The 24,172-nt window shown below is 37.8% G+C and overlaps 1 protein-coding gene across 1 annotated transcript; it reads right to left on the bottom strand.

Moving 5' to 3' along the window:
• Nucleotides 1–878: 878 nt before the first annotated feature.
• LHFPL7 (LHFPL tetraspan subfamily member 7) lies at nt 879–23,552 on the bottom strand. Its single transcript, XM_053699828.1, has 3 exons — nt 23,343–23,552; nt 19,346–19,484; nt 879–1,141 (listed from the first exon to the last, which is right to left on the bottom strand). Exons 1-3 carry the CDS (start codon nt 23,550–23,552, stop codon nt 879–881), a joined length of 612 nt encoding a protein of 203 aa, XP_053555803.1.
• Between the last annotated feature and the right edge of the window lie 620 nt (nt 23,553–24,172).

Raw genomic sequence — 24,172 nt, 5'->3', positions numbered from 1 at the left:
AAACATACAGTTAAACATTGCATAAATATGCTTTTTCATATTTTCATCTACTTAACTGCAATCATATATATGTCTACGTGTACATATGTATTTATGTGTTTAAATGTGTAAATGTTTGAGCCCTTATAGCTTGTTTTTGCAATATTTTTTTAAAATATTTTTATTAGAAGGTGTTTTTATGAGTGTAACTATACTTTATAATGTATTTTTAATGCATTTTGTGGCACTTTTTTGTTTCGCAAAACAGTTAATCAGAGCTCTGAGGACATGGTAATCATTCTAGTGTAAATCGTGATTGCGCTCAGTCCATCACATTTACTTTTAACTTGTAATATGAGCGGAAAACCTGACACATGCAAACACCCTCAATAAACCCCTATTCGCTGTGCGTAGCTGTTAATACGCCACTCGTAGCCCTAAATAATTCCTAGACAAAGAATAGCCTGAGAATACTTTGCAGATGTCTTTTTCAACATTAGATTTGTTTTTTAAATATTCAGAAAGCAACTGTAAAGTTTTAGTCTCCATAAACCAATGGGTGCCTCCATTTTGGTATAAAAGAGCTAGAATGTGTAACCATTCCAATGACTTATAAAATATATTAGTGGATCTTCACTTTTACTTTTAACATCAATTTTAAAGCCCACATTTTTCAGAGTAAAATTACAGGAAAATGGGAAGAGGAAAAAAAAAATTAAAATATATTGCAAATTTGCTCTACTACATAAAATTAAACATTTTATATTACAATCTCAAAGTGTTTAGTGTCCCTTTAAGATAATTTGTTGCAACCTGTATTTTCTTTTATGAAAATTGTTAAAAAAAATAATTACTTAAAAAAAGACACAAAAAGATGCTAAATGTGATTCATTTTATTGTTATTTTAAAATGTGATCCTCACACACCATTAGATTCTGTGTAATTTCATTCTTTAATATTTTAGTCTTCACTTCATTTAAGTTATAACATCCAATAATAGGGAGGAAACAAGAGAGCATCACTGTAATGATGGACATCATGTAACCCCAACCCAGTGAGCAGCTGCCGCTCTTGTACATATAGGAGGAGCCGCAGGTCTGGTTAGCAAACGAAGAGCGGAGACTGACTGGGAAGATCAGCAGACCCATTACTGTGACTACAACTGCATGGGAAAAGGAAAAAGGAAATGTTACTGGAAATACTTGTGTTACTTTGCCTCTTTAAAAATGTGTGTAAGCTAATGTGTATGTATATTTGTGTATATATATATATATATATATATATATATATATATATATATATATATCCATGTAGAATGGCACACACTAACCAAAGACAGCAGCCTCATGCGCTGCTATATAACATCCAACAACTTCTCCATGTATCCAGGATTGGCAACTCCCAAACGTATATGGAGGCCATTTGATAAAAGCTCCTGTGTGAGCTGAAACTTTATGGCTTTGGGCCAAATCTGTTTACCTTATTAAAGGGACATTAAACACTTTGAGATGGTAATATAAAATGATAAATTGTATATAATAAAACAGCTCTGCAATATACTTTCATTATTTATTTTGTCCTCTTTGCCTGTAATTCCATTCTGAAATTGTGAGCTTTTCAGTTCCTGTTAGAAATGGAAGTGCAGAACACTGTTAAATCCAGCACAGCCATTGGCTGCACACTCTAGTGACCTATTTATAATGGTCCCTAATTGGCCACAGCAGAGAAGGTAACACAAGTTACAACATGGCAGCACCCAGTGTTTTATAGACACTAAAATTTTACACTTATTTTGTCACTTTTTAAACAACTAATGAAACTTTAAAAAATACATCTACATGTTAGTCATGGACTAATCTTTTCTTTGAATGCATCATTCTATCTAGCATGTATTTAGTGTTTAATGTCCCTTTAAAGGCGTTTTTTGAGGATTCCTTGCCTGTGTTGCCTGCTTTTGTATTCGTTTGGGAGTTGCCGATCCTGGATACATGGAGAAGTTGTTATATAAATATATATATATACTGTATATACTGTATTTGTATGTGTGCACATACATATTTAAAACATACATGCACATAAATACATAAACACATACAAATACAACTTGTCATATACCATATACCTTTAAAATACTTTTTAGGCATTTATTTTACATTTTGACATTTTGGGGCATATTTATCAAGATTTATGGAGCTTGATGCCCTGTGTTTCTAGCGAGCCTTCAGGCTCGCCGGAAAAACACAAGTTATGAAGCAGCGGTCTAATGACCGCTGCTCCATAACCTGTCCGCCTGCTCTGAGTCGTCGGACAGACATCCCTTGCTAGCGTCCGCGAATCTGTAGGGGGCGGCATTGCACCAGCAGTTCACAAGAACTGCTGGTGCAATAATAAATGCTGAGAGTGTATGCTGTCGGCATTTATCGATGTTCAGCGGACATGATCCGCAATATCGAATCATGTCCGCTCGCACAATGATAATTCGGCCACTGAGGGTTATATTACAAGTTAGGCGCAAACGATTTTGCAACGGTTTTCCCAATCCTAATCATGCACATATTACAATATAACTGTACAGTATAACTCTATGTGATCATATATGCACATATTACAAACAAACATGTTAAAGAACATTCGGCTAGATTACGAGTTGTGCATTAGGGTAAAAAAGCAGCGCTAAGAGGTCCTAACGCTGCTTTTTTACGCCCACTGGTATTACGAGTCTTGAAGGTTTAGGGGCACCGCACACTTCTTTGGCCTTACTGCAAAACGACTTACGTAAACTTCGTAAAGTTTTTTTTCTATGGGACTTACATAGTGTTGATATTACGAGTCTGTCCTGGGAGGCCAAAAAGTGAGCGGTACACCCTACCCTGTCAAGAGTCCTAACACATTTAAAAGTCAATAGTTATGAGTTTTACACTACAACGCCGTAGCATAAAACTCATAACTAAAGTGCTAAAAAGTACACTAACACCCATAAACTACCTATTAACCCCTAAACCGAGGCCCTCCTGCATCGCAAATACTAAAATAAAAATTTTAACCCCTAATCTGCTGCTCCGGACACCGCCGCCACCTACATTATATGTATGAACCCCTAATCTGCTGACCCCAACATCGCCGACACCTACATTATATTTATTAACCCCTAATCTGCCGTCCCCAATGTCTCCGCCACCTACCTACACTTATTAACCCCTAATCTGCCGCCCCCGACATTGCCACCACTATAATAAACATATTAACCCCTAAACCACCGCACTCCCGCCTCACAAACATTAGTTAAATATTATTAACCCCTAATCTGCTGGCCCTAACATCACCGCCACCTACCTACATTTATTACCCCCTAATCTGCCGCCTCCAGCGTCACCGCCACTATATTAAACTTATTAACCCCTAAACCTAAGTCTAACCCTAAACCTAACACCCACTAACTAAAATATAATTTAAATAAATCTAAATAAATATTCCTATCATTAGCTAAATTATTCCTATTTAAAACTAAATACTTACCTGTAAAATAAACCCTAAGCTAGCTACAATATAACTAATAGTTACATTGTATCTAGCTTAGGGTTTATTTTTATTTTACAGGCAAGTTTGTATTTATTTTAACTAGGTAGAATAGTTATTAAATAGTTATTAACTATTTAATAACTACCTAGCTAAAATAAATACAAATTTACCTGTAAAATAAAACCTAACCTAAGTTACAGTAACACCTAACACTACACTATCATTAAATAAATTAACTAAATTAAAAACAATTACCTAAATTAAATTAAATTAGCTAAAGTGCAAAAACAAACAAACACTAAATTATATAAAATAATGAACAAATTACAGAAATTTAAACTAATTACACCTAATCTAATAGCCCTATTAAAATAAAAAAGCCCCCCCAAAATAAAAAAAATCCCTAGCCTAAACTAAACTACCAATAGCCCTTAAAAGGGCCTTTTGCGGGGCATTGCCCCAAAATAATCAGCTCTTTTACATGTAAAAAAAATACAAACAACCCCCCCAACAGTAAAACCCACCACCCACACAACCAACCACCCAAATAAAATACTAGCTAAAAAAACCTAAGCTCCCCATTGCCCTGAAAAGGGCATTTGGATGGGCATTGCCCTTAAAAGGGCAGTTAGCTCTTTTGCAAGCCCAAACCCCTAATCTAAAAAATAAACCCACCCAATACACCCTTAAAAAACACTAACCCCCTGAAGATCGACTTACCGGGAGACGTCTTCATCCAAGCCGGGCTAAGTGGTCCTCCAGACAGGCAGAAGTCTTCATCCAGACGGCATCTTCTATCTTCATCCATCCGGTGCAGAGCGGCTCCATCTTCAAGACATCCGACGCGGAGCATCCTCTTCTTCCGACGACTAAAACAGAATGAAGGTACCTTTAAGTGACGTCATCCAAGATGGCGTCCCTTAGATTCCGATTGGCTGATAGAATTCTATCAGCCAATCGGAATTAAGGTAGAAAAAATCCTATTGGCTGATCCTATCAGCCAATACGATTGAGCTTGCATTCTATTGGCTGATTGGAACAGCCAATAGAATGCGAGCTCAATCCTATTGGCTGATTGGATGAAGATAGAAGATGCCGTCTGGATGAAGACTTCTGCCCGTCTGGAGGACCACTTCTGCCCGGATTGGATGAAGACTTCTGCCAGTCTGGAGGACCACTTCGCCCGGCTTGGATGAAGACGTCTCCCGGTAAGTCGCTCTTCAGGGGGTTAGTGTTAGGTTTTTTTAAGGGTGTATTGGTCGGGTTTATTTTTTAGATTAGGGGTTTGAGCTTGCAAAAGAGCTAACTGCCCTTTTAAGGGCAATGCCCATCCAAATGACCTTTCAGGGCAATAGGGAGCTTAGTTTGTTTTAGCTAGTATTTTATTTTGGGGGTTGGTTGTGTGGGTGGTGGGTTTTACTGTTGGGGGGGTTGTTTCTATTTTTGCCCCGCAAAAGGCCCTTTTAAGGGCTATTGGTAGTTTAGTTTAGGCTAGGGTTTTTTTATTTTGGGGGGGCTTTTTTTATTTTAATAGGGCTATTAGATTATTTGTAATTAGTTTATATTTCTGTAATTTGATTATTATTTTCTGTAATTTAGTGGGGGGGTTTTGTACTTTAGCTAATTTAATTTAATTTAGGTAATTGTATTTAATTTAGTTAATTTATTTAATTATAGTGTAGTGTTAGGTGTTAGTGTAACTTAGGTTAGGTTTTATTTAGTGTAGTGTTAGGTGTTAGTGTAACTTAGGTTAGGTTTTATTTTACAGGTAAATTTGTATTTATTGTAGCTAGGTAGTTATTAAATAGTTAATAACTATTTAATAACTATTCTACCTAGTTAAAATAAATACAAACTTGCCTGTAAAATAAAAATAAACCTTAAGCTAGATACAATGTAACTATTAGTTATATTGTAGCTAGCTTAGGGTTTATTTTACAGGTAAGTATTTAGTTTTAAATAGTAATAATTTAGTTAATGATAGGAATATTTATTTAGATTCATTTAAATTATATTTAAGTTAGTGGGTGTTAGGTTTAGGGCTAGACTTAGGTTTAGGGGTTAATAACTTTAATAAATGTAGGTAGGTGGCGGCGATGTTAGGGGTTAATAATATTTAACTAATGTTTGCAAGGCGGGAGTGCGGCGGTTTAGGGGTTAATATGTTTATTATAGTGGCGGCGACGTTGGGGCGGCAGATTAGGGGTTAATAAGTATAGGTAGGTGGTGGCGACATTGGGGGCGGCAGATTAGGGGTTAATAAATATAATGTAGGTGTCGGCGATGTTGGGGGCAGCAGATTAGGGGTTCATAAGTATAATGTAGGCGGCGGCAATGTCCGGAGCGGCAGATTAGGGGTTAATAATATAATGCAGGTGTCGGCAATGTCGGGGGTGGCAGATTAGGGGTTAATAAGTGTAAGATTAGGGGTGTTTAGACTCGGGGTTCATGTTAGGGTGTTAGGTGTAGACATAAATTTTATTTCCCTATAGGAATCAATGGGGCTGCGTTAGTGAGTTTTACGCTGCTTTTTTGCAGGTGTTGAGACTTTTTTCAGCCAGCTCTCCCCGTTGATCCCTATGTGGAAATCGTGCACGAGCACGTTACACCAGCTCACCGCTGACTTAAAAAGCACTGGTATTGGAGTGCGGTAATGAGCAAAATTTTGCTCAACGCTCACTTCTTGTCTTTTAACAACGGGTTTGTAAAAACTCGTAATACCAGCGCTGCAGGTAAGTGAGCGGTGAGAGAAAACTGCTCGTTAGCACTGCACAGCCTCTAACGCAAAACTCGTAATCTAGGTGATTGGAAATCTAAATATTCATAATTTCATGTTGGGTTTGCAGTAATGAGAAATAGAATATGTCATGGTGTTTGTGCGAGAGAGTGGGTGTTTTCTTCATTGACTTCTATGGGGGAATGTGAAAATGCAATCGTGATTTTCAAATTACAACTTTAAGCGTGATTTGGGTTACCGGTGGAGAAAAAACTGTTTACTTTTAACTTGTAATACAAGCGCAATTCGACTAGCGCAAACATGAAAATCCTAGCAGAGTTTTCGCTCTAGCAAGAATACTACTCTAGCCACTAATTAATTAATAAATAATTATTTTACATTTAATATATGTAAGTGTAATAATATATTTGTATTTGTTTTACATGTGTTTTGTTATACTTTTATTCTAGCCCAAACACTTCACTTCAGGGGGGCGATTTATCATGCTGCGAATGCAGCTGTTTCCGCGCAAGCCTTCTGGCTCGCCGGAAACAAAAGTTTGCTGTTCCTTAACTTATCCGCCAACTCTGAAGTGGCGGAAAGGATTCATCCAGATCGGATACAATCGGGAGGATTGACACCCCCTGCTAGCGGCCGATTGGCCGCGAATGTGCAGGGGACGGCATTGCAGAAGCATTTCACACAAAATATGCTATCAGCATTTATCGATGTTGAGCGGACATGATCCACTACAGGTCTCAAGTTGTGCTAAATATTTAGAGCTTGCACGCAACACAAAGCTCACAACTTGTAATATGATCGCTAAAGAGATGTCGGCCACGCTAAACATTCTCTGGTTAATTACCATAGACTTCTAATACCAGATTGTGCGCTATTCTTGCCAGAGGCCTGCGATGCTGATAGTGCACCCTGTGCTATCAATAGCGCTCCATTTGTAATTTGGGCCATAATGTATAGCAGCTATTTTGCCACAATTCCTTGTGCTTTCACTATGATCTCCAAAGTTCAAATTTATTCCTGACATTAACAGTATTTTATACCTGTATGTTTTGGATTGCATTGTTGTCATCTAGGAGTGAAGGAGCAGTTCCTCACACATGTATATCACTTTAATTTGCTATGAGAACACTCAGCTAGAGCATGCAAATGTAAGAGAATTTTCAATTTACTTTAATTATTAAATTAACTTTGTTCTTTTGGTATTCTTTGATGAAAAGCATATCTAGTTAGTCTCAGCAGCAGCAATGCACTACTGGGAACAAGCTGGTTATTGGTGGCTACAAACATGCATCTTGTCATTGGCTCACCAGATGTGGTCAGGTGTTTAACCTTTTTGCAAGAGGTAGACAGATTGTTTTCTGCAAATAATAATGCAATAATAAAATCCTCTAACCTAAATCAGAGCATTTTTTTTTTTGCATGTTTGTCTCCCTTTAATAATGGTTGTAAAGTTACCCTGCAAGTGCAATTAATATTTTTACATAATAATAATATAATAATATTCATCAATATTGTAAAATATAATTTTTATATTTAGCTATTTATAACTAATTAAAATCAAAGCTATGTAAGAAAATTAAAATATTTATATAGGGCTTGATTACAAGTGGAGTGCTAATTTGCCTGTTTCCTAGCGCACAATAAATAACCAGCGATTACAAGAGGCTGGTTATTGTTACCACATAGGAATTAGCAATCAGAAAATTAACCAGAGATCAGATCTCTGGTTAATTTTCCATAAGTGTCTCAATTGCCCCCAAAATAACGTACATTTAAGTTTTTTTTATAAAAAAAATGTAGCATTTTTTCTTTTAATAAAAAAAAAACTGCACAAAACAGTTTTAAGGGGTGTGGGGCACACTGAAAATTGCCTTTACATCGCGGTCTATGGGGAACTGTGTGTTCCCAGTAAATGTATATGTATATGCTTATCATACACATATAAACACATAAATATTTATGTATATATTCATATACATATATTTCAATTTGCGACTTACCCCTTTTGCTTCGCTAGGTTCTCATGACGTCAGAGATAGAATTAGAACCTAGTATAGAGAAGGGGGTAAATCACGCATTGGAGCCTATGGAAGTGCGCTCTATTGAGAATGTGAGGTCATGTTCGCATTGCGGGTCACTTCAAATACCAGTGCACAATTAAGTGCACTGGTGTTACAAGTGGAGCGCGAATATTGCACTCTCGAAAGTGCAATTTTGCGCTCCACTCGTAATCTGACCTATGATAAGTAATGTTGATGAAAACCCCACTCACTCTTAATAAATCCATTTAAAATGTAATTTATAAAGTTATGTAAACACATAACAAAAATCAGGCAGATCAAAATACATTGCCAAAGTAGGAAAAATGGCCACACTCATGATTATGTAGAACATATAAATAATTATGTAGAACATATAATGAAAAGCTTTTATTTTCAACATATTTATTACATATATATTATTTATTTATAATTAAAAAGAACTATGATTTAGTGCTTATTAGAATGTGAAATGCATAAGATCTGTATCAGGAGCACCATTTGTTTGCACTTTTAATATGCTAGAAATAAAAGCTTATTTTATATTTTCTACCTACCTGAAAGTGTTTGTTCTCCCTACTTTGGCTAGTTATTAGCAGTGCGGATCTGCTGCACCTGACTCGTACCACATTGCACTATGGTTTGTAGTTTGGTTGAAATGTAAATGACCTGAAAAAAGCAGATGCTTTGAAGTGGATTGATTTTTCTCATCCATTAGTGTCAAAAATACAGAAGGTCAAAGTGTTCCACAAACCAATAAGACAAATGAGAGCAGAGATCTGGTAGGCAAGGTAAGGTACTTAAGTCTAAAGAAGGTCAAATCTAAGATGCAACAATACAACCAGCATTCCCAATTAGTCAATTCTATGCACTGGCATCAAACTACACACAAAGACACCTTAAATAAAGAACCGTGCACATACACATCTGAGCCAAATTAACACTACAATGATACCAAGAATGTTGTAACAAACAATGTGCAACGCAATGAACATATGCAAAAACATTGCACAAAAAATTACACAATTACAATTTTGCAGTTTCCTGCCATGCTTGAAAATGTTTAAGCAATTAGAATAATTTGGTAGAAATTTTAGTTCTTTTCTTTATTCCTTTGTACCGAAGAAATTTTGCTATCATTTTGTTTATTTGGAAATAGAGTATTGTTTTCCTAATTTACATATGAAAACTATATATATATAAATATATATGTTTACACATACATACAGGTATATATAATAAAAAACATTTTTTTAAAGTAGACAAACTAAAGTATTGATCTTGGCTCCTTTTGGTATATTTGATGCCACTATTTGGCCACCAAATATGATCATATAAAACGTTAACTTTTTTGAAAACTTTGGGTTTCTCACTGAAATATAACTACCACAGTCATAAGACTAATGGTTGTAAAGGCTTATCTGGGATCCCCTTTATTTTCGGCAATTGGAAGGCAGCTAAACGCAGCTGCGCTGCATACTTCTGAAATTACCGGCAGTGAAGGGGTTAATCTACTTGTAAGGTTAATTTTTGCTGTAGTGTAGAGATTACCCTCCCACCCCTTGATCTCTACATGATCCCTCCCAAATACCTCTCTTCCTCCCCTGCTAAAAAGAATATCTGAAATAAAACAGACCAATGAACTGACCCTTGAGGAACACCACTACCAGCTAACTTCTCCTTTGAAGGTACTACATTCACTAAAACACACAGCTGTTGTTTTTCAATAACTAGCTACTGTAATATTGTTAGCAATTTATTTTTCTATTTATCTAATAATTTCTGCTGAGGCCAATTAGGAACAGGTGTGTATCAGGGATAGATAGGTATGTGAAACCTGCCATGTGCACGTCCAATCCTCATTACTGGAAAATATTTTGAAAGTTAAATTACAGGATGGGAGAAAAATAAATATTAAAAATGTATTGAAAAAGTTTTTTACTACTCGAAATTATATCACAGTCTCAAACTGTCCAGCGCTTCATAATTTTGCTAAGTTATACAAATAATTAAATAATAAAAATAATAATATTAGTTTAACCTCTTTATGGGGGTTAACCACATCGTTTGATCTTGTGCACTGAATGGGACATGAAGCCCCACATTTTTCCTTTATGATTCAGATGTAGGCCCTTATTTATCATAGTTCTTGCGGACCTGATCCGACAGTGCGGATCAGGTCCGCAAGACCTCACTAAATGGGGAGAGCAATACGCTCTCCGCATTTAACATTGCACCAGCAGCTCACCAGAGCTGCTGGTACAACGCCGCCCCCTGCTGACTAGCGGCCAATTGGCCGACAGCAGGGAGGTGTCAATCAACCCGATCGTATTTGATTGGGTTGATTTCCGGCGATTCCTGTCCGCCTGCTCAGAGCAGGCGGACAGGGTTATGGAGCAGCGGTCTTTAGATAACTTGTGTTTCTGGCGAGTCTGAAGACTCGCCAGAAACACTGCCCTTCAAGCTCCGTACGGAGCTTGATAAATATGGGCCAATGAATACAATTTTAAACAACATTCCAATTTACTGTTATTATGTAATTTACTTGATTCTTTAGATATCCTTTGTTGATAAAACAGCAATGCACATGGGTAAAGCCAGTATGGTGAAACATGTTAAGGGGGGTATAAGGGTAGATGGGTGCCCTTTTTTAACTTTGATTGCACATGTTGGAGTTTAACTTTATTGTGGATAACAGTTGAATTGCTATAGGCAGCGTGTTTGGAAGCTCCATGATATTTACGACTCTATACTCCGCTCACAGGGGCCAGTGTTAAGCTGAATTGCGCTTCTCATACTTAGACCAGAATGATATGCTCACATTTTGTCTCATTTACTAATGATATACTAAGACTTATGATGCAGTAATCGATAAATAATATCTCCTTAGTTATATTACAAGTGAACCATACATGAGTTAAAGTCGGTAGTATTATTTAAATCATGGCTAATGCATTCACCTAAGGAATAATCAATATGAGCAACCTAAATATCGACAGTATAATCATGTATATATGATGACTATTTTGTAACTATTGATACAAATGGTTTAACAGAACTTATATGTTGAAGGGCTGTTTAGTGGTGCACGGCACTTTGATTTTATTAACCATTTAAATATTTACAAGTTGTATTACCAACACTGAATGGTGTTGTATATAGGTAGCATTATAGACCACTATTTAACTAGGAGGTTACTCCAACATTAAGGACTAGACATTTAAGTTGTAGTGTTATCACCATAAACTCCAACCACTTTTTTCATGTATCAGCACTGCATGTAACCTCAGGCTGTATCTACCACCAGGCACACAGTCCACTACTATAATTATGACCCTCACATTTGTTATAACACAGTTTCCTATGTATTCTATCTAATTAACCTATTAAGTGGAATGCTGTAGCATTTGTAGTGGTTCATCCTAACAGTGTTAAATAGTTGACTTTACATCCTTGGTAGGGTATACTACTATACATTATAGCAAGGTATTCTTGCATTCACTTTTCTAACTGGGAAGAGACATATAAATATACTCAGTATTGATTACCCTACCAGAACTGTTACCAGGTAGAATACCTATGGCTCTATACATCTAATTTTGAGTAGTTGTTACCTATATAGTTTATCATATCTGAGAGTCAATATATTGCAATTTTCTGCTACAATCCAATCATAGTAATTGATACTATATTAGATACCCTGCTGGACTTTGATGCCAAGCGAAAATCTAATAGATTTCATATTGATTTCATATTTCATGGTTGCAATCCATTTTTGTGTGTTTTTCCACCCATTTTAATCGATTTTATTAATAAAGATTATTGTTTTTATTTTGTATTTTGCATGTCACACTTCTCCTATTTTTGAAGGGTATGAGTGCTTAAATGTGTACCCTGTCCAGTGGTATGCTGGAATTGTCTATACCAAATAAGGCATCAATGTGCAGCAACCAATCAGCAGCTACAGAGCCTATTTAGATATCAAGCAAATTAAGCAAATTAGAAATAGAAGTAAATAGGAAAGTTGTTTTAAATTGCACGCTTTTTCTAAATCATGAATCAAGAAAATATTTGGGTTTCATGTCCCTTTAAGCCCTTACAGATGGAACCTGCTTCCTAAGCTGGGGTAGCGATGGTCTTGCCAACAGTAGCTATATTTCTGCATGCCTCAGCAGTGAAGGAGCGCAGAAATTGCTCTATGGAGGTCACCCCAAGCAAGAATATCCCAATGATCACATGCCTGTCAGTGAGGTGCCTGAGAAAAAGAAAATGAAAGACATTTCTGGGCACTCAAATCTTACATAAATAGTCAAGTAATTTTTATTTACAAATCCATTTGTAGAGTCCATTAATGCCCAATAATGTGACAGCCAGTCACAGTGATCACATGTCAAAAATTATATGTTTGTATACAATGACTTGTCTTTACCCCTTCTTTCCTCTCCTCATCCACAGCGATGCCAATCAAAGTGTTACATTTTCTTTTAATAAAGTGTTTTTTCTTTTTTTTATCCCTATGTTTTATTTTATTTCCATGGTGATAAAAGATTTACATTAAAAATGTCAAAATAAATAAAAATACTTTCTTTAAATATATACTTTTGTATAGTGGTTTTGTATTGGGTGACCACTAACAAGGTTAACCAAGCACAGCAAATTACGAACCAAATTACAAGCTGCACGCTAACTGTTTTTTTTTTGCTTGCACGCTAACTGCGCTCAAACTAAACTCAACACAAGCGGGTTAGCACGTGCATTACAAGTTGAAAGTAATAAGTGAGCAAGCGTAATCCGAGGCAGTTTAACTTCAGGATATTGTGACCGCATTAACTTCTTCTCCCCATATAGACTTCAATGGAGCACGCTGTTAAAAAAACCCCATCAAATATATACAACAGTCCTGTTTATTAGGAGAAATTTGCACAGAAAAAAATAGCAAGTAATGTCCTGAAATAGTTTATAATAGGGAATAGGTACAAGCAAGGATTAACTTTACAAACCAGTATAGCTGATGTTCAGTAGCAAGTTCAGACAGACAAAAGCCAAGTACTGCAAGATTCACTTCAGGACCAAGGGCTGTAGTACCCACCAGAGGCATAACTAGAAACCACAGGGCCCAGGTGCAAGAATCTAAGAAGGGCCCCCCCACCCCCACCCCCAAAAAAAGTGAAATTGATACATATCTTTTTTTTTTTTTTTTTACATTTAACACAGAAAAAATGTGAATCAGATTACATGTCTGCAAAAGGAGGTACCCTGTGCCTACAGTCTGTGAGATGGTCTGACCCCCTATTACTGTATATAGTGACACTGTTTAACCCATCAGTACTGTTTATAGTGAATCAGTGACACAGTCAGTAATCTGCCGGTGAGATGGCTGGCCTGACCCTTCCCGCCCCAGTACTTTATAAAGTGACCACAGTAGTCTGTGACATGGTCCAGCCCCCCGTACTGTATATAGTTGTACTGTATAGACGGACACTGTTTACCCCCTGCCCCCCCATGCTGTAGTAACAAGGTCTGTAATTTGCTGGTTCCACAAACATACACACACACATATACATGCATAAATACACACACAGTCACATACATACATACACACACACACATAAACACCAATGGGTAAAACAGAAACACTAACCCCTGTAGTCAGAGACACTAGTAAAGCATCATGTCACACTCACATGATATCAGTGCAGGCAGTGGCAAGTCAACGTTTTTTTTAAGCTGGACCCCCACCCTTGGGGGCTCAGTCGCAATTACGACTTCTGCACACCCTGTAGTTTTGCCCCTGGTACCCACCCCTGGGCTTAATAAAGGAAATGCCAGCTCCTGGGCTAAGCAAATGGGTGACCTCCTGGCACCCAAGGCCTTTTCATAGCAGGCAAAGTCTTTAAACGCAGGTGCCATCTGATGCCCTCACACAGCCAGAAGAGGAAATGTCCCTAGAGTGGACTGGAACAGTGAGTACATTACAGGTGGTTAAAATGTGATGAGCTTGAGACTGCTGTTGAAGTGTAGAGAGCTTTTAGAAATATCCACTTTGACAGGGTCTTCTCCAAAGGAAAAGCCACCAAACGTCAATACCTTCTTGAAAACAGTTTCATCAGGGAATGTTACAAAACAAGATCTTTCTTGTGCAGGATTACTCTCAAGGAAATGGGCTCCAGTAACGTTGAACTCACAGAACATATCTTCCTTAATAGCATCGGGGGGGACTGGGAAACACAGGCAGTATAAGGAGGTGGTACAGAATAGTTCTGACTTGGTGATTCGTTGTGAGTCGGTAGTTTATCATAGCTGGCAAAGGAAGAAGCAATTGTTTTAGGCGTGACAGATAAACAGGAACCATTGGCCTGTAAATCTGTCTCTTAAATGCCCTCATCAGTGGAGTAAAATTCATAGTCATACTAACTTTACTTAACTAACAGCTGCCCTCTATCTCCTCACTAATATCATTCTCACCTTTGCAGTCCCCACCTCCTGTTTCCCATCCTACCCATCTAGATTGTAAGTTCCCACGGGAATAGGGCCCTCAATTCCCCCTGTTTTTGTCTGTAAAATTTTGTCTTATCGTATTGTTTCTTCATTGTACTGTTATCCTTGTACCCATGGGCAGCGCTGCGGAATCTGTTGGCACTTTATAAATAAAGAATAATAATAATAGTCAGGATCAAAAATATTAGCCTCAGGATTAACGTCACACTCTCCCTGTAAGTTTTCCTCGTCCATGTCCTCATCAGTGGAGTAAGATTCATAGTCAGGATCCAAAAGTTTATCCTCAGGATAAACTTCATACTCTTCATTTTGTCTCCCATTTATTTCATTGCTGTCAGCCTTTGGGAGTCATGTCTTTAGCCAGCTGCTCAGACTGCTGTGGCAATGAATGGGTGTCAGGTCTGATTTGATGTTTATATGATGTAGCAGCTTTTACAGTTATCTTTTTATTAGTCTGCTGATCAGTCAACTGTGGCCTAAGAGATATTCTCGGTTTATTTAGGTATTTTCTCTTAAATTAAGCAGCAGAGTTGGTTGTCCTCATTTGTGTGGCCTGCTGATCTGGCAGCTGTGTTTTGGGGATATTAGTAGGCCTAGCTCTAGCTTCTCTCTCAGGTGCTGTAGCAGGTTTAGTAAAGCACACTTGTCTGAGATTCTTTGGAGGCTGAATTTGGCAGGCTGGGTGAAGTGTCCTAAACCCCCACTGTAAAAACAAAGTACTTTGAGCCTGCTATGAGACATTACTTTTTTAGAAAGGGGTAAGCGTTTACCGCCAGGTGACATTGGTGATATATTTTTTTATCTATGATGTGCTTGGTGATATGTTGTTATATCTACGATGTGCTTGGTGATATGTTGTTATATCTACGATGTGCTTGGCTCAACTCAGGTGCTGAGGCTGTCCTGTCTAGTCTGGCTGAAGACTTAGGTCTCGCTTCCATTGAATCGTAATTAGGTTTGCGTGCACTTGCAAACTGATAAATATGCTGTCAGAAGCAATTTTGTTTATCGAATGCTTCCAATGGCCTCCGAACTCCGGCTACCGAAAAAATGTCATGTCCCTTAGAAAGTATTCAAAGTCATTAATTTATCAATGATATAAATTATATCAATTATACCAGGTTTCCAATGAAAGTGCAAACCGTTAATACACTGTTGGAGGCTGTCGATACATTAAGAAAAATTACCCCCAGCTCAACTAGGTGTAAAAGAGGAAAAAGGAGCTTTTTGATGCCTGGTTCACATTTAAATTTTAAAACTTACAAATAATAAGTGTTTCATGTAGAAATAAATTGTGCTATGCAATGTTTATTGTTGTCCAATGTATAGGACTTGTGTTGCACTTATATTTTTATGGAAATATCAGTATGTATTTACATATAAAAATATATGCAAGCACATATCTACAGAATTCAAACTAGACCTATGCCTAGGGCAGCAATACATATTACATATATTAATAAAGTGGAAACTATAATTATAATAAAAAATAGTATTTACTTTATAGTTAAAAAAATATGTATTATAAATAAGTGTATCTTTGTTTTTGTTTCTCTTTAGAGGTGATCACAGGTAAAAAGCACAGACGTTAAACATAAATTTTATAGTGTAAAGTCAGGTTACCATAGCAACTAATTGATTTTCAAGAAATCCATCGGATGGAAGTGCTAGCATAACGTTAACTTACATCTACACGAAAAGAGTGACTGCACGCACTGCGCATAATATTTCAATGGAAGGTTGTTACTAAAATTGTGCTGTAAATTACTTTTAGCTGGCGGCAACTTCTGTAGCCTACGGCTCCATTTTTAACAACTCAATGGAAGTGAGCCTTTAGATGGAAAACAAATATCAAGTTTAGGCTCTGCAATCTTATGAGTAAATTGTTGCTCAACTTAACTGTCGGGGAAGCAATTGGCAAACTCTAAAGATATCTTGACAGACAAGTCCTGGATTTTAGCCAACATTGCCATTTGCTGATTGATGGTTGGGATTAGCAAGGACAGGACTGTCATGGCTTGAGCCACCCCTGAAAGTTCCATAAATTGTAGGCTTTGGTATTCTGAAATAATTCTGGCCTCTTTAACAGGATGGAGCCCAATAGCATGGTTAGCAAGAAAATGGGTAAATTGTATAACAATAGACTGGAGACTTAAATATATACAACAGTCCAGTTTATTGGGAGAAAGTTGCACAGGCAAATAGCAAGTAATGTCCTGAAATAGTTTATACTGAGGAATAGGTACAAGCAAAAATGAACAGAAGAAAACTGTACAATCCAGAATAGTTGATGTTCAGTTGCAAGTTCAGACAGACAAAAGCCAAGTACTGGAAGATCTGCTTCAGGGTCAAGTACTGTAGTACCCCCTTCAGTCTAAACAGAGGAAATGCCCGCTTCTAGGCTAAGCAAAGGAAATACAAGGTGCTGAATACAAGCTGCAAGCAGCAGCAAAGGCAGTGCTAGAGGCAGGATAAACAAATAGGCAAAGCAGGCAATAAGGTACTGGAGCTTGGAAACTACAACAGCGAAAGTCCAAGCAAGAGTAATAACTGTGCCACGTGCAGAGACAAGGTCAGGACAGTCCAAGGTTCAAAGGCAGGCAGCAAGTATCCAAACTTAGTCTTTGTCACCAGCAGGAAGTCCAGCAACAAGCAGGAACAAGAAAGCTTCCAATGCCAAAGCAAGGCATAGGTTGCTCAATATGTAGTCAGAGAGCACTTCCCTAATTGGCTAGCATGCAGAGGGGTGGAGCTGAGAGACACACATACTGATGATAATCTTCTTCCACAAACCCCTGCAAATAAAGATCCTCTAATGGCACAAATAGAGCAAGCCAGACTCTGAACCTGGAGTCCAGGGTTCAATCCTAGGCAGGGCCCAGCAAGGGAGTAACCAACAGCATCTCCGCCCTGCAGTTGGCATTTTAGAATGAAAAGAGCTTATGGGATCCTGACAATTATGTTGTGTTTGGTGCAACTTTTTTTTTTTACCCTTACACTTTATGCTAGGTTTTCAAGCCTGCTAATCCGTTGAACGCAATTGTCTACTTTCAACTTGTAATATGCACAATAGTTATTGCAGTCGCAATATTGCTTATTGTGTCCCACGCTAATAATTGTGTGCCACTTGCAATCACGGCTTATTTTTTTTAAAAACATTTTCATTAGTTTTCCTACTATTGAAGTTTACAAGTGGGGTTTTTACTACTTCGGAATTCATTGCTGTTAAATTGACCACCTGTTCCTTTGTTTTCTAACACCTACAAGACGTCCAGCAGAGCGACCCACAAAGGCTTCTACCCAGTGGGACAAAGTATCGCTGTGGAGCTGCACCTTTCTTCGTAGGTATTCCACCTGATCTGCAGAGCGGTCCCTTCTAAACAGATCACATGTAATTTGGGAACCTTACTGCTGAGGTGCCGATCTGAATACAATCTCTTTGCAAATAGAGACCACCTTCATCAATACTCTGTTACAGGATTACTTCCAGCCGCCATTGGCACACAACGCTGTATGAACGCTGTATGAACGGAGTTCCACCTCATCTCTACAGACCATTTGGTCACTGAAAAAGGCACAGTGGATTGTAAGCCGATCACTTGGTAACAGTGAGTTACGAGACTTTACATTACACAGGACCTGCTCAGACTGTCCTTACCATTGTTCCATTTGGATCGTTAATATTATTAGAGGGCCCTCTCTTGTTATATTTTATTCATCTTTTTTCTTTTATTTTGAGTCATAGGGGCATATTTATCAAGCTCCGTAAAGACCGCTGCTCCATAACGTGGAGGGGGCGGCATTGCACCAGCAGTTCACAAGAACTGCTGGTGCAATGATAAATGCTGACAGCGTATGCTGTCGGCATTTATTGATTTGCAGCGGACATGATACGCTACTTCATATCATGTCTGCTCACACATTAATAAATAGGCCCCATACACTCATTCACTGCAGTGTTATATATATTGATTTTCTTTTCATTATAACTGAACCGTTATACCTTTAGAACCCATTTGCTCTTTTACCTAGCTCTAACTGGAGCACACAGCTCTCATTAGAGTTCATTATTCTTATTAATATGTTCCTAACCCTTATTATACATTGCTTTTAAATACATATTGCTGCTGTATATTGCTGTTATGATTTTTATGACTTTAGCAATTAAAAATTTACTCAACCATATAACGTATACTCACGTTTTTCATTTTTAAATATCTCATAACGGCTTGATAACCAATTATTTGGTTCTCGTAGGTCTCTCTCCTATATTGTTTTTGTGACCTTAAAAAAAAGGTGATACTGCTGCATCAACTCAGCAGCAGCACCACCCCATTAAATTGTGGCTGACTAGCCCAGGTGCTGTGACCCACTGGGAAATCTCCTGCTCTCCTGTTAGGCCAATCCGGCCTTAGTAAAATATATACAGTACATCTAGTCCATATGTAGTCTGTATAAAAAATAGATCTTTTTATTGCAATTATCATTTATTTCTAAAGCACTACAAAATTCCATAGCACTTTATTGTAAATATAATTCTGTTTCTGCAATGCTGTATGAGTCAGTATTGTACCTGCAGCAGTCTGAGCATATCTGGCCGGGGTGCATACTCTTCTCTGGCAGAGCCCTGTTGGTATAATAGTCCATGATAAAACCAACACTGCCCCAAAACTCAGCAAAAGCCAACCACCGAAAAGCATTACTGCAGCAATCTGAAATCGAATATGATGTAATTAATGGAAACAAATAAGAATACCCTGGCCAATATTTTATCCCTTGTTCATTCGTTATTTTATTGTTGTGTTTTATATTTAATAACCTTATAACAAACATAATTTATATATATGACATAAACCAATTTATGCATGGCTTGTCCAGCCCAAGACCATGGGGCCACAGTGTGACTGGTGCTATTTATCTGCCCCCCCCCTCTCCTCCCACAATTTTCTATTACTCCTATTTGCAACATATCTGTCTGGATTGCCTTTATGTTGATCTATTGTATATGTTTCTGAGCGTATGTGTATAATTAGGTTTGTGGTACATATCTTCCTAAATTATCTTATCTTTCTAGACAATTTTTTTTTTTATTCTAATTTGTAAAAATAATTTATATTCTAGCCTTTAAGTGAGAAACAGCATTGTGCCCCCTCATTTGAATAGGTCTACAGTATATGGGGGATATTTATCAAGCCGTCAACCGCAAATACGCTGGAATTCCGCAGCGTAATTGTTGCGAGCTTGATCCGACCTAGTTATCAAACCCTACAGACCAGCAAAAGTAGAAATTTGTGACGTAACATACGATCCGCCGGTCTCAATCCGACGCAGATCGATGCTTACGTCATTACAGATGTTCCGAATACAGATTCGACTCTATCGGACAACTTTTGCAACAGGTACACTCGCGGCTATTCCGGCCTAGCATACCTGGTTTTCAATCCGCCACCCTGGAGGCCGCGGATGCCATAGGAATCAATAGGAGTCTGAAAGCACAGAAAGCTTATGTTCGATGCTGCCGGATATCCCATTGATTTCTATGGTTGAAAACAAGTTACGTTTACACCTAACACCCTAACATAAGCCCCGAGTCTAAACACCCCTAATCTGCCGCCCTGACATTGCCGCAACCTAAATAAAGTTATTAACCCCTATCCCGCTGCTCCCCGACACCGCAGCCACTAAATAAACGTATTAACCCCTATCCCGTCGCTCCCGGACCCCGCCGCAACCTAAATAAAGTTATTAACCCCTATCCCGCCACTCTTGGACCCCGCTGCCACTAAATAAATGTATTAACCACTAAACCTCTGGCCTCCCACATTACTACCACTAACTAAACCTATTAACCCCTAAACCGCCAGCCCCCCATATCGCCATAAATTAAATTAAGCTATTAACCCCTTAACCTAGCAAGCCACTAACTTTAAATTAAAATTACAACATCCCTATCTTATAATAAATTAAAACTTACCTGTATAATTAAAAGAAACTATATTAAACTATTAATTAACCTACCCTAACTATTATCCTACAATTAAATTAAGCTAGCAATTAAATTAACTAAATTACATATTAAAAACCCAAACCCTACTCAAATTATTTAAATCTACTTTTTAACCTTATTAAAATTACTAAATTATTAAAAAAAAATAAACGCTAAGTTACAAAAAATAAAAACACTAAATTATGGGGGGGAAAACACATTATCAAAAATAAAAAAAGAATTACACCTACTCTAATAGCCCTATCAAAATAAAAAAGCACCCCAAAATAAAAAATTGACTAGCCTACAAAAAACTACCAATGGCTCTTAAAAGGTCCTTTTGTGGGGCATTGCCCCAAAGAAATCAGTTCTTTTACCTGTAAAAAAAATACAAACACCCACCCAACAGTTAAACCCACCACCCAACCAACTAAACCCCCCCAAAAAACCCTATCTAAAATAACCCAAGCTCCCCATTGCCCTGAAAAGGGCATTTGGATGGGCATATCAGTCTTTTGCCATGCCCTGAAAATCTGCTCTTTTACAAGCCGGCGAAGTCCTCATCCAGGACGGCAAGTAGTCTTCATCCGGGTGCCCTCTTCCATCTTCATCCAGCCGGCGAAGTCTTCATCCAGATGGCATCTTCTATCTTTATCCATCTGGTGCGGAGCGGGTTCATCCTGAAGACATCTGAAGACATCCGGCGCGGATCCAATCAGCCAATAGGATTTTAGCAGCTCTAATCCTATTGGCTGATTGGAACCTTACAGCCAATAGAAATGCAAGGGACGCCATCTTGGATGACGTCACTTGCATTCAAGTTCCAGTTTATGGCGGCAACTGTATTGAAGAGGAGCTCCACGCTGGATGTCTTCAGATGTCTTCATGATGGACCTGCTCAGCGCCGGATGGATGAAGATAGAAGATGCCGTCTGGATGAAGACTTTGTCGGCTGGATGAAGATGGAAGAGGGCGCCCGGATGAAGACTTCTTGCCGCCTGGATGAGGACTTCGTCGGCTGGATGGATCCTTCAAGCGGGACTTCAAGAATTATAAGTGGATCGTCTTGGGGTTAGTGTTAGGTTTTTTTAAGGGTTTTATGGGTAGTTTTTTATTCTAGCTTAGGGTTTGGGCTTGTAAAAGAGCTGATTGCCCTTTTCAGGGCATGGCAAAAGACTGATATGCCCATCCAAATGCCCTTTTCTGGGCAATGGGGTGCTTAGGTTATTTTACATAGAGCTTTTATTTGGGGGGTTGGTTGGTTGGGCGGTGGGCTTAACTGTTGGAGGGTGTTTGTATTTTTTTTACAGGTAAAAGAGCCGATTTCTTTGGGGCAATGCCCCACAAAAGGCCCTTTTAAGGGCCATTGGTAGTTTATTGTAGGCTAGGTTTTTTTATTTCGGTGGGGCTTTTTTATTTTAATAGGGCTATTAGATTAGGTGTAATTCTTCTATATTTTTGATAATGTGGTTGTTGTTTTTCTCGTAATTTAGTGTTTTTTATTTTTTGTAATTTAGCGTTTATTTTTTTGGTAATTTAGTAATTTTAGTTAGGTTAAATAGTAGATTTAAATAATATGAGTAGGGTTAGGGTTTTTTAATATGTAATTTAGTTAATTTAATTGCTAGTTTAATTTAATTGTAGGATAATAGGGTAGGTTAATTAATAGTTTAAAAATAGTTTATTTTAATTCTACAGGTAAGTTTTAATTTATTATAAGATAAGGATGTTGTAATTTTAATTTAAAGTTAGCGGTTTGTTAGGTTTAGGGTTTAATAGCTTAATTTAGTTTATGGCGATGTGGGGGGCTGGCGGTTTAGGGGTTAATACGTTTAGATAGTGGTAGTGATGTGGAAGGCCAGAGGTTTAGGGATTAATAACTTTATTTAGGTTGTGGCGGGGTCTGGGAGCAGCGGGATAGGAGTTAATAACTTTATTTAGGTTGCGGCGGGGTCCGGGAGCTGTGGGATAGGGGTTAAACATTTTAGAATAGTGGCAGAGTTTATTGACAGGGTATAAATAAAGTTGGTAAAAAGCCGAATAGACACAAGATTGATGACTGTTAGTTAACAACAGTCCGATGCTCATTGCCCCGTACTTGGTGCGCATCTTTTTGCCGTCTTTTTTTATAAATATGGAGATCGTATTCAGGTCCGCAGCCGCGATGTTAGGCGAGCGTATTGGTGCTGGCGAATGCAGCATAGTTGAGGCTTTGATAAATATCCCCCTATAAGTCTTCTTTTTCAAAGTTTAACACAGTCTCCATGTTATTTATAGTGGGACTGTAGAATTTAACAATGAATTATATTTGCATTTATCTTGTCCAAACACTCTGCTTTTGAGAACAATATAATGAATCTACTAAATTATGTCTTATCTTTCCATTAATTACTACAAGTGCATCATTTTTATTCCATTAATGAAGTAACTTTTTAGGCATCTTTAGTAACCAAGGAATTTGAGGACAAATTAATTAATTATGCTTCACTACACGTCATTCTTTGCACTTAAAGAATTTTGACTCATCATCTAATTTTAACTATTTAACATTTATGAATGTTTTCAGTATATTGTGTATAGCTACCTGCCAGAAAATGTCAGGAATTTCCTCCAAGGTCCGGTATACAGTACATGTCTGGTTACACGGAGTGCTGACGACACCACTGCATTGAATAAAGACCCCAAAAGATACATTACCAGTTTTAAACCATGAGGAAGACATTAGGCTGAATCCAGAAATAAGGGACAGAATTAAGGAGAGGGTTAACCAAAGAAACCCCATATATGAAACCATCTTGAAAGTAGCTTGTTAACGAATCCTGTTTTTAGCCTGAAAGACAAAATGTCATAAATTAGATCACTGTGGTCTATTCTAATCCATCTGAAGAGATTTCATATTCCTGTCCATCCTATAATATTTGTATCCATCCTTTCCTATACCTAACCATACATTTTGTTTTTTTTGCACTACAAAAACGCATGATTTTCGGATTGATTTAATTTATTTTCATGTCAGCTATTAGGAACTTTTTTAAATTTTTTATTACATTTTTTAAGGTTTTTCATTTCACGTTTTGTTAACCATTATTGTTTCTTGGTTTAATGAAAAAGTGAAAAATGTAGACTTGAGAAATTATGGAACAAGTTCAGAAATCAAATATGATCAACTGAATGTTTGTTTATAATTGCAGTTAACCCTTTCGTGACAGGGTTAAAGTGTCTACATCGGAACACCTGTTCCGATGTAGACAAATTGAAACTACGCGATCGTGCATACGATCGCGAGATTTCAATTATTGGATCGCATCTGGGGGGCGTCCCTACAACCCTAGGAACGCCCTCCAGACCGCGATCAAGTCCTTGAAGCGCAGAAGGCTTCAGGACAGCCGTTTGATATGACGTTCTATTCCGTCA

The sequence above is a fragment of the Bombina bombina genome, chromosome 2, assembly GCF_027579735.1.
Source record: "Bombina bombina isolate aBomBom1 chromosome 2, aBomBom1.pri, whole genome shotgun sequence".
NCBI lineage: Eukaryota > Metazoa > Chordata > Amphibia > Anura > Bombinatoridae > Bombina > Bombina bombina.
This window is presented reverse-complemented; position numbering and strand designations above follow the sequence as displayed.

What these genes read in the sequence shown, in the direction of transcription:
- LHFPL7 (XM_053699828.1), bottom strand. Translation starts at nt 23,552, where the DNA reads ATGGTTTCATATATGGGGTTTCTTTGGTTAACCCTCTCCTTAATTCTG. An exon ending in TTCCTGACATTTTCTGGCAG is followed by an intron (nt 19,485 to 23,342) that starts GTAGCTATACAC and finishes ATTCGATTTCAG; the next exon opens with ATTGCTGCAGTAATGCTTTT. An exon ending in ATATGCTCAGACTGCTGCAG is followed by an intron (nt 1,142 to 19,345) that starts GTACAATACTGA and finishes TTTCCCATGCAG; the next exon opens with TTGTAGTCACAGTAATGGGT.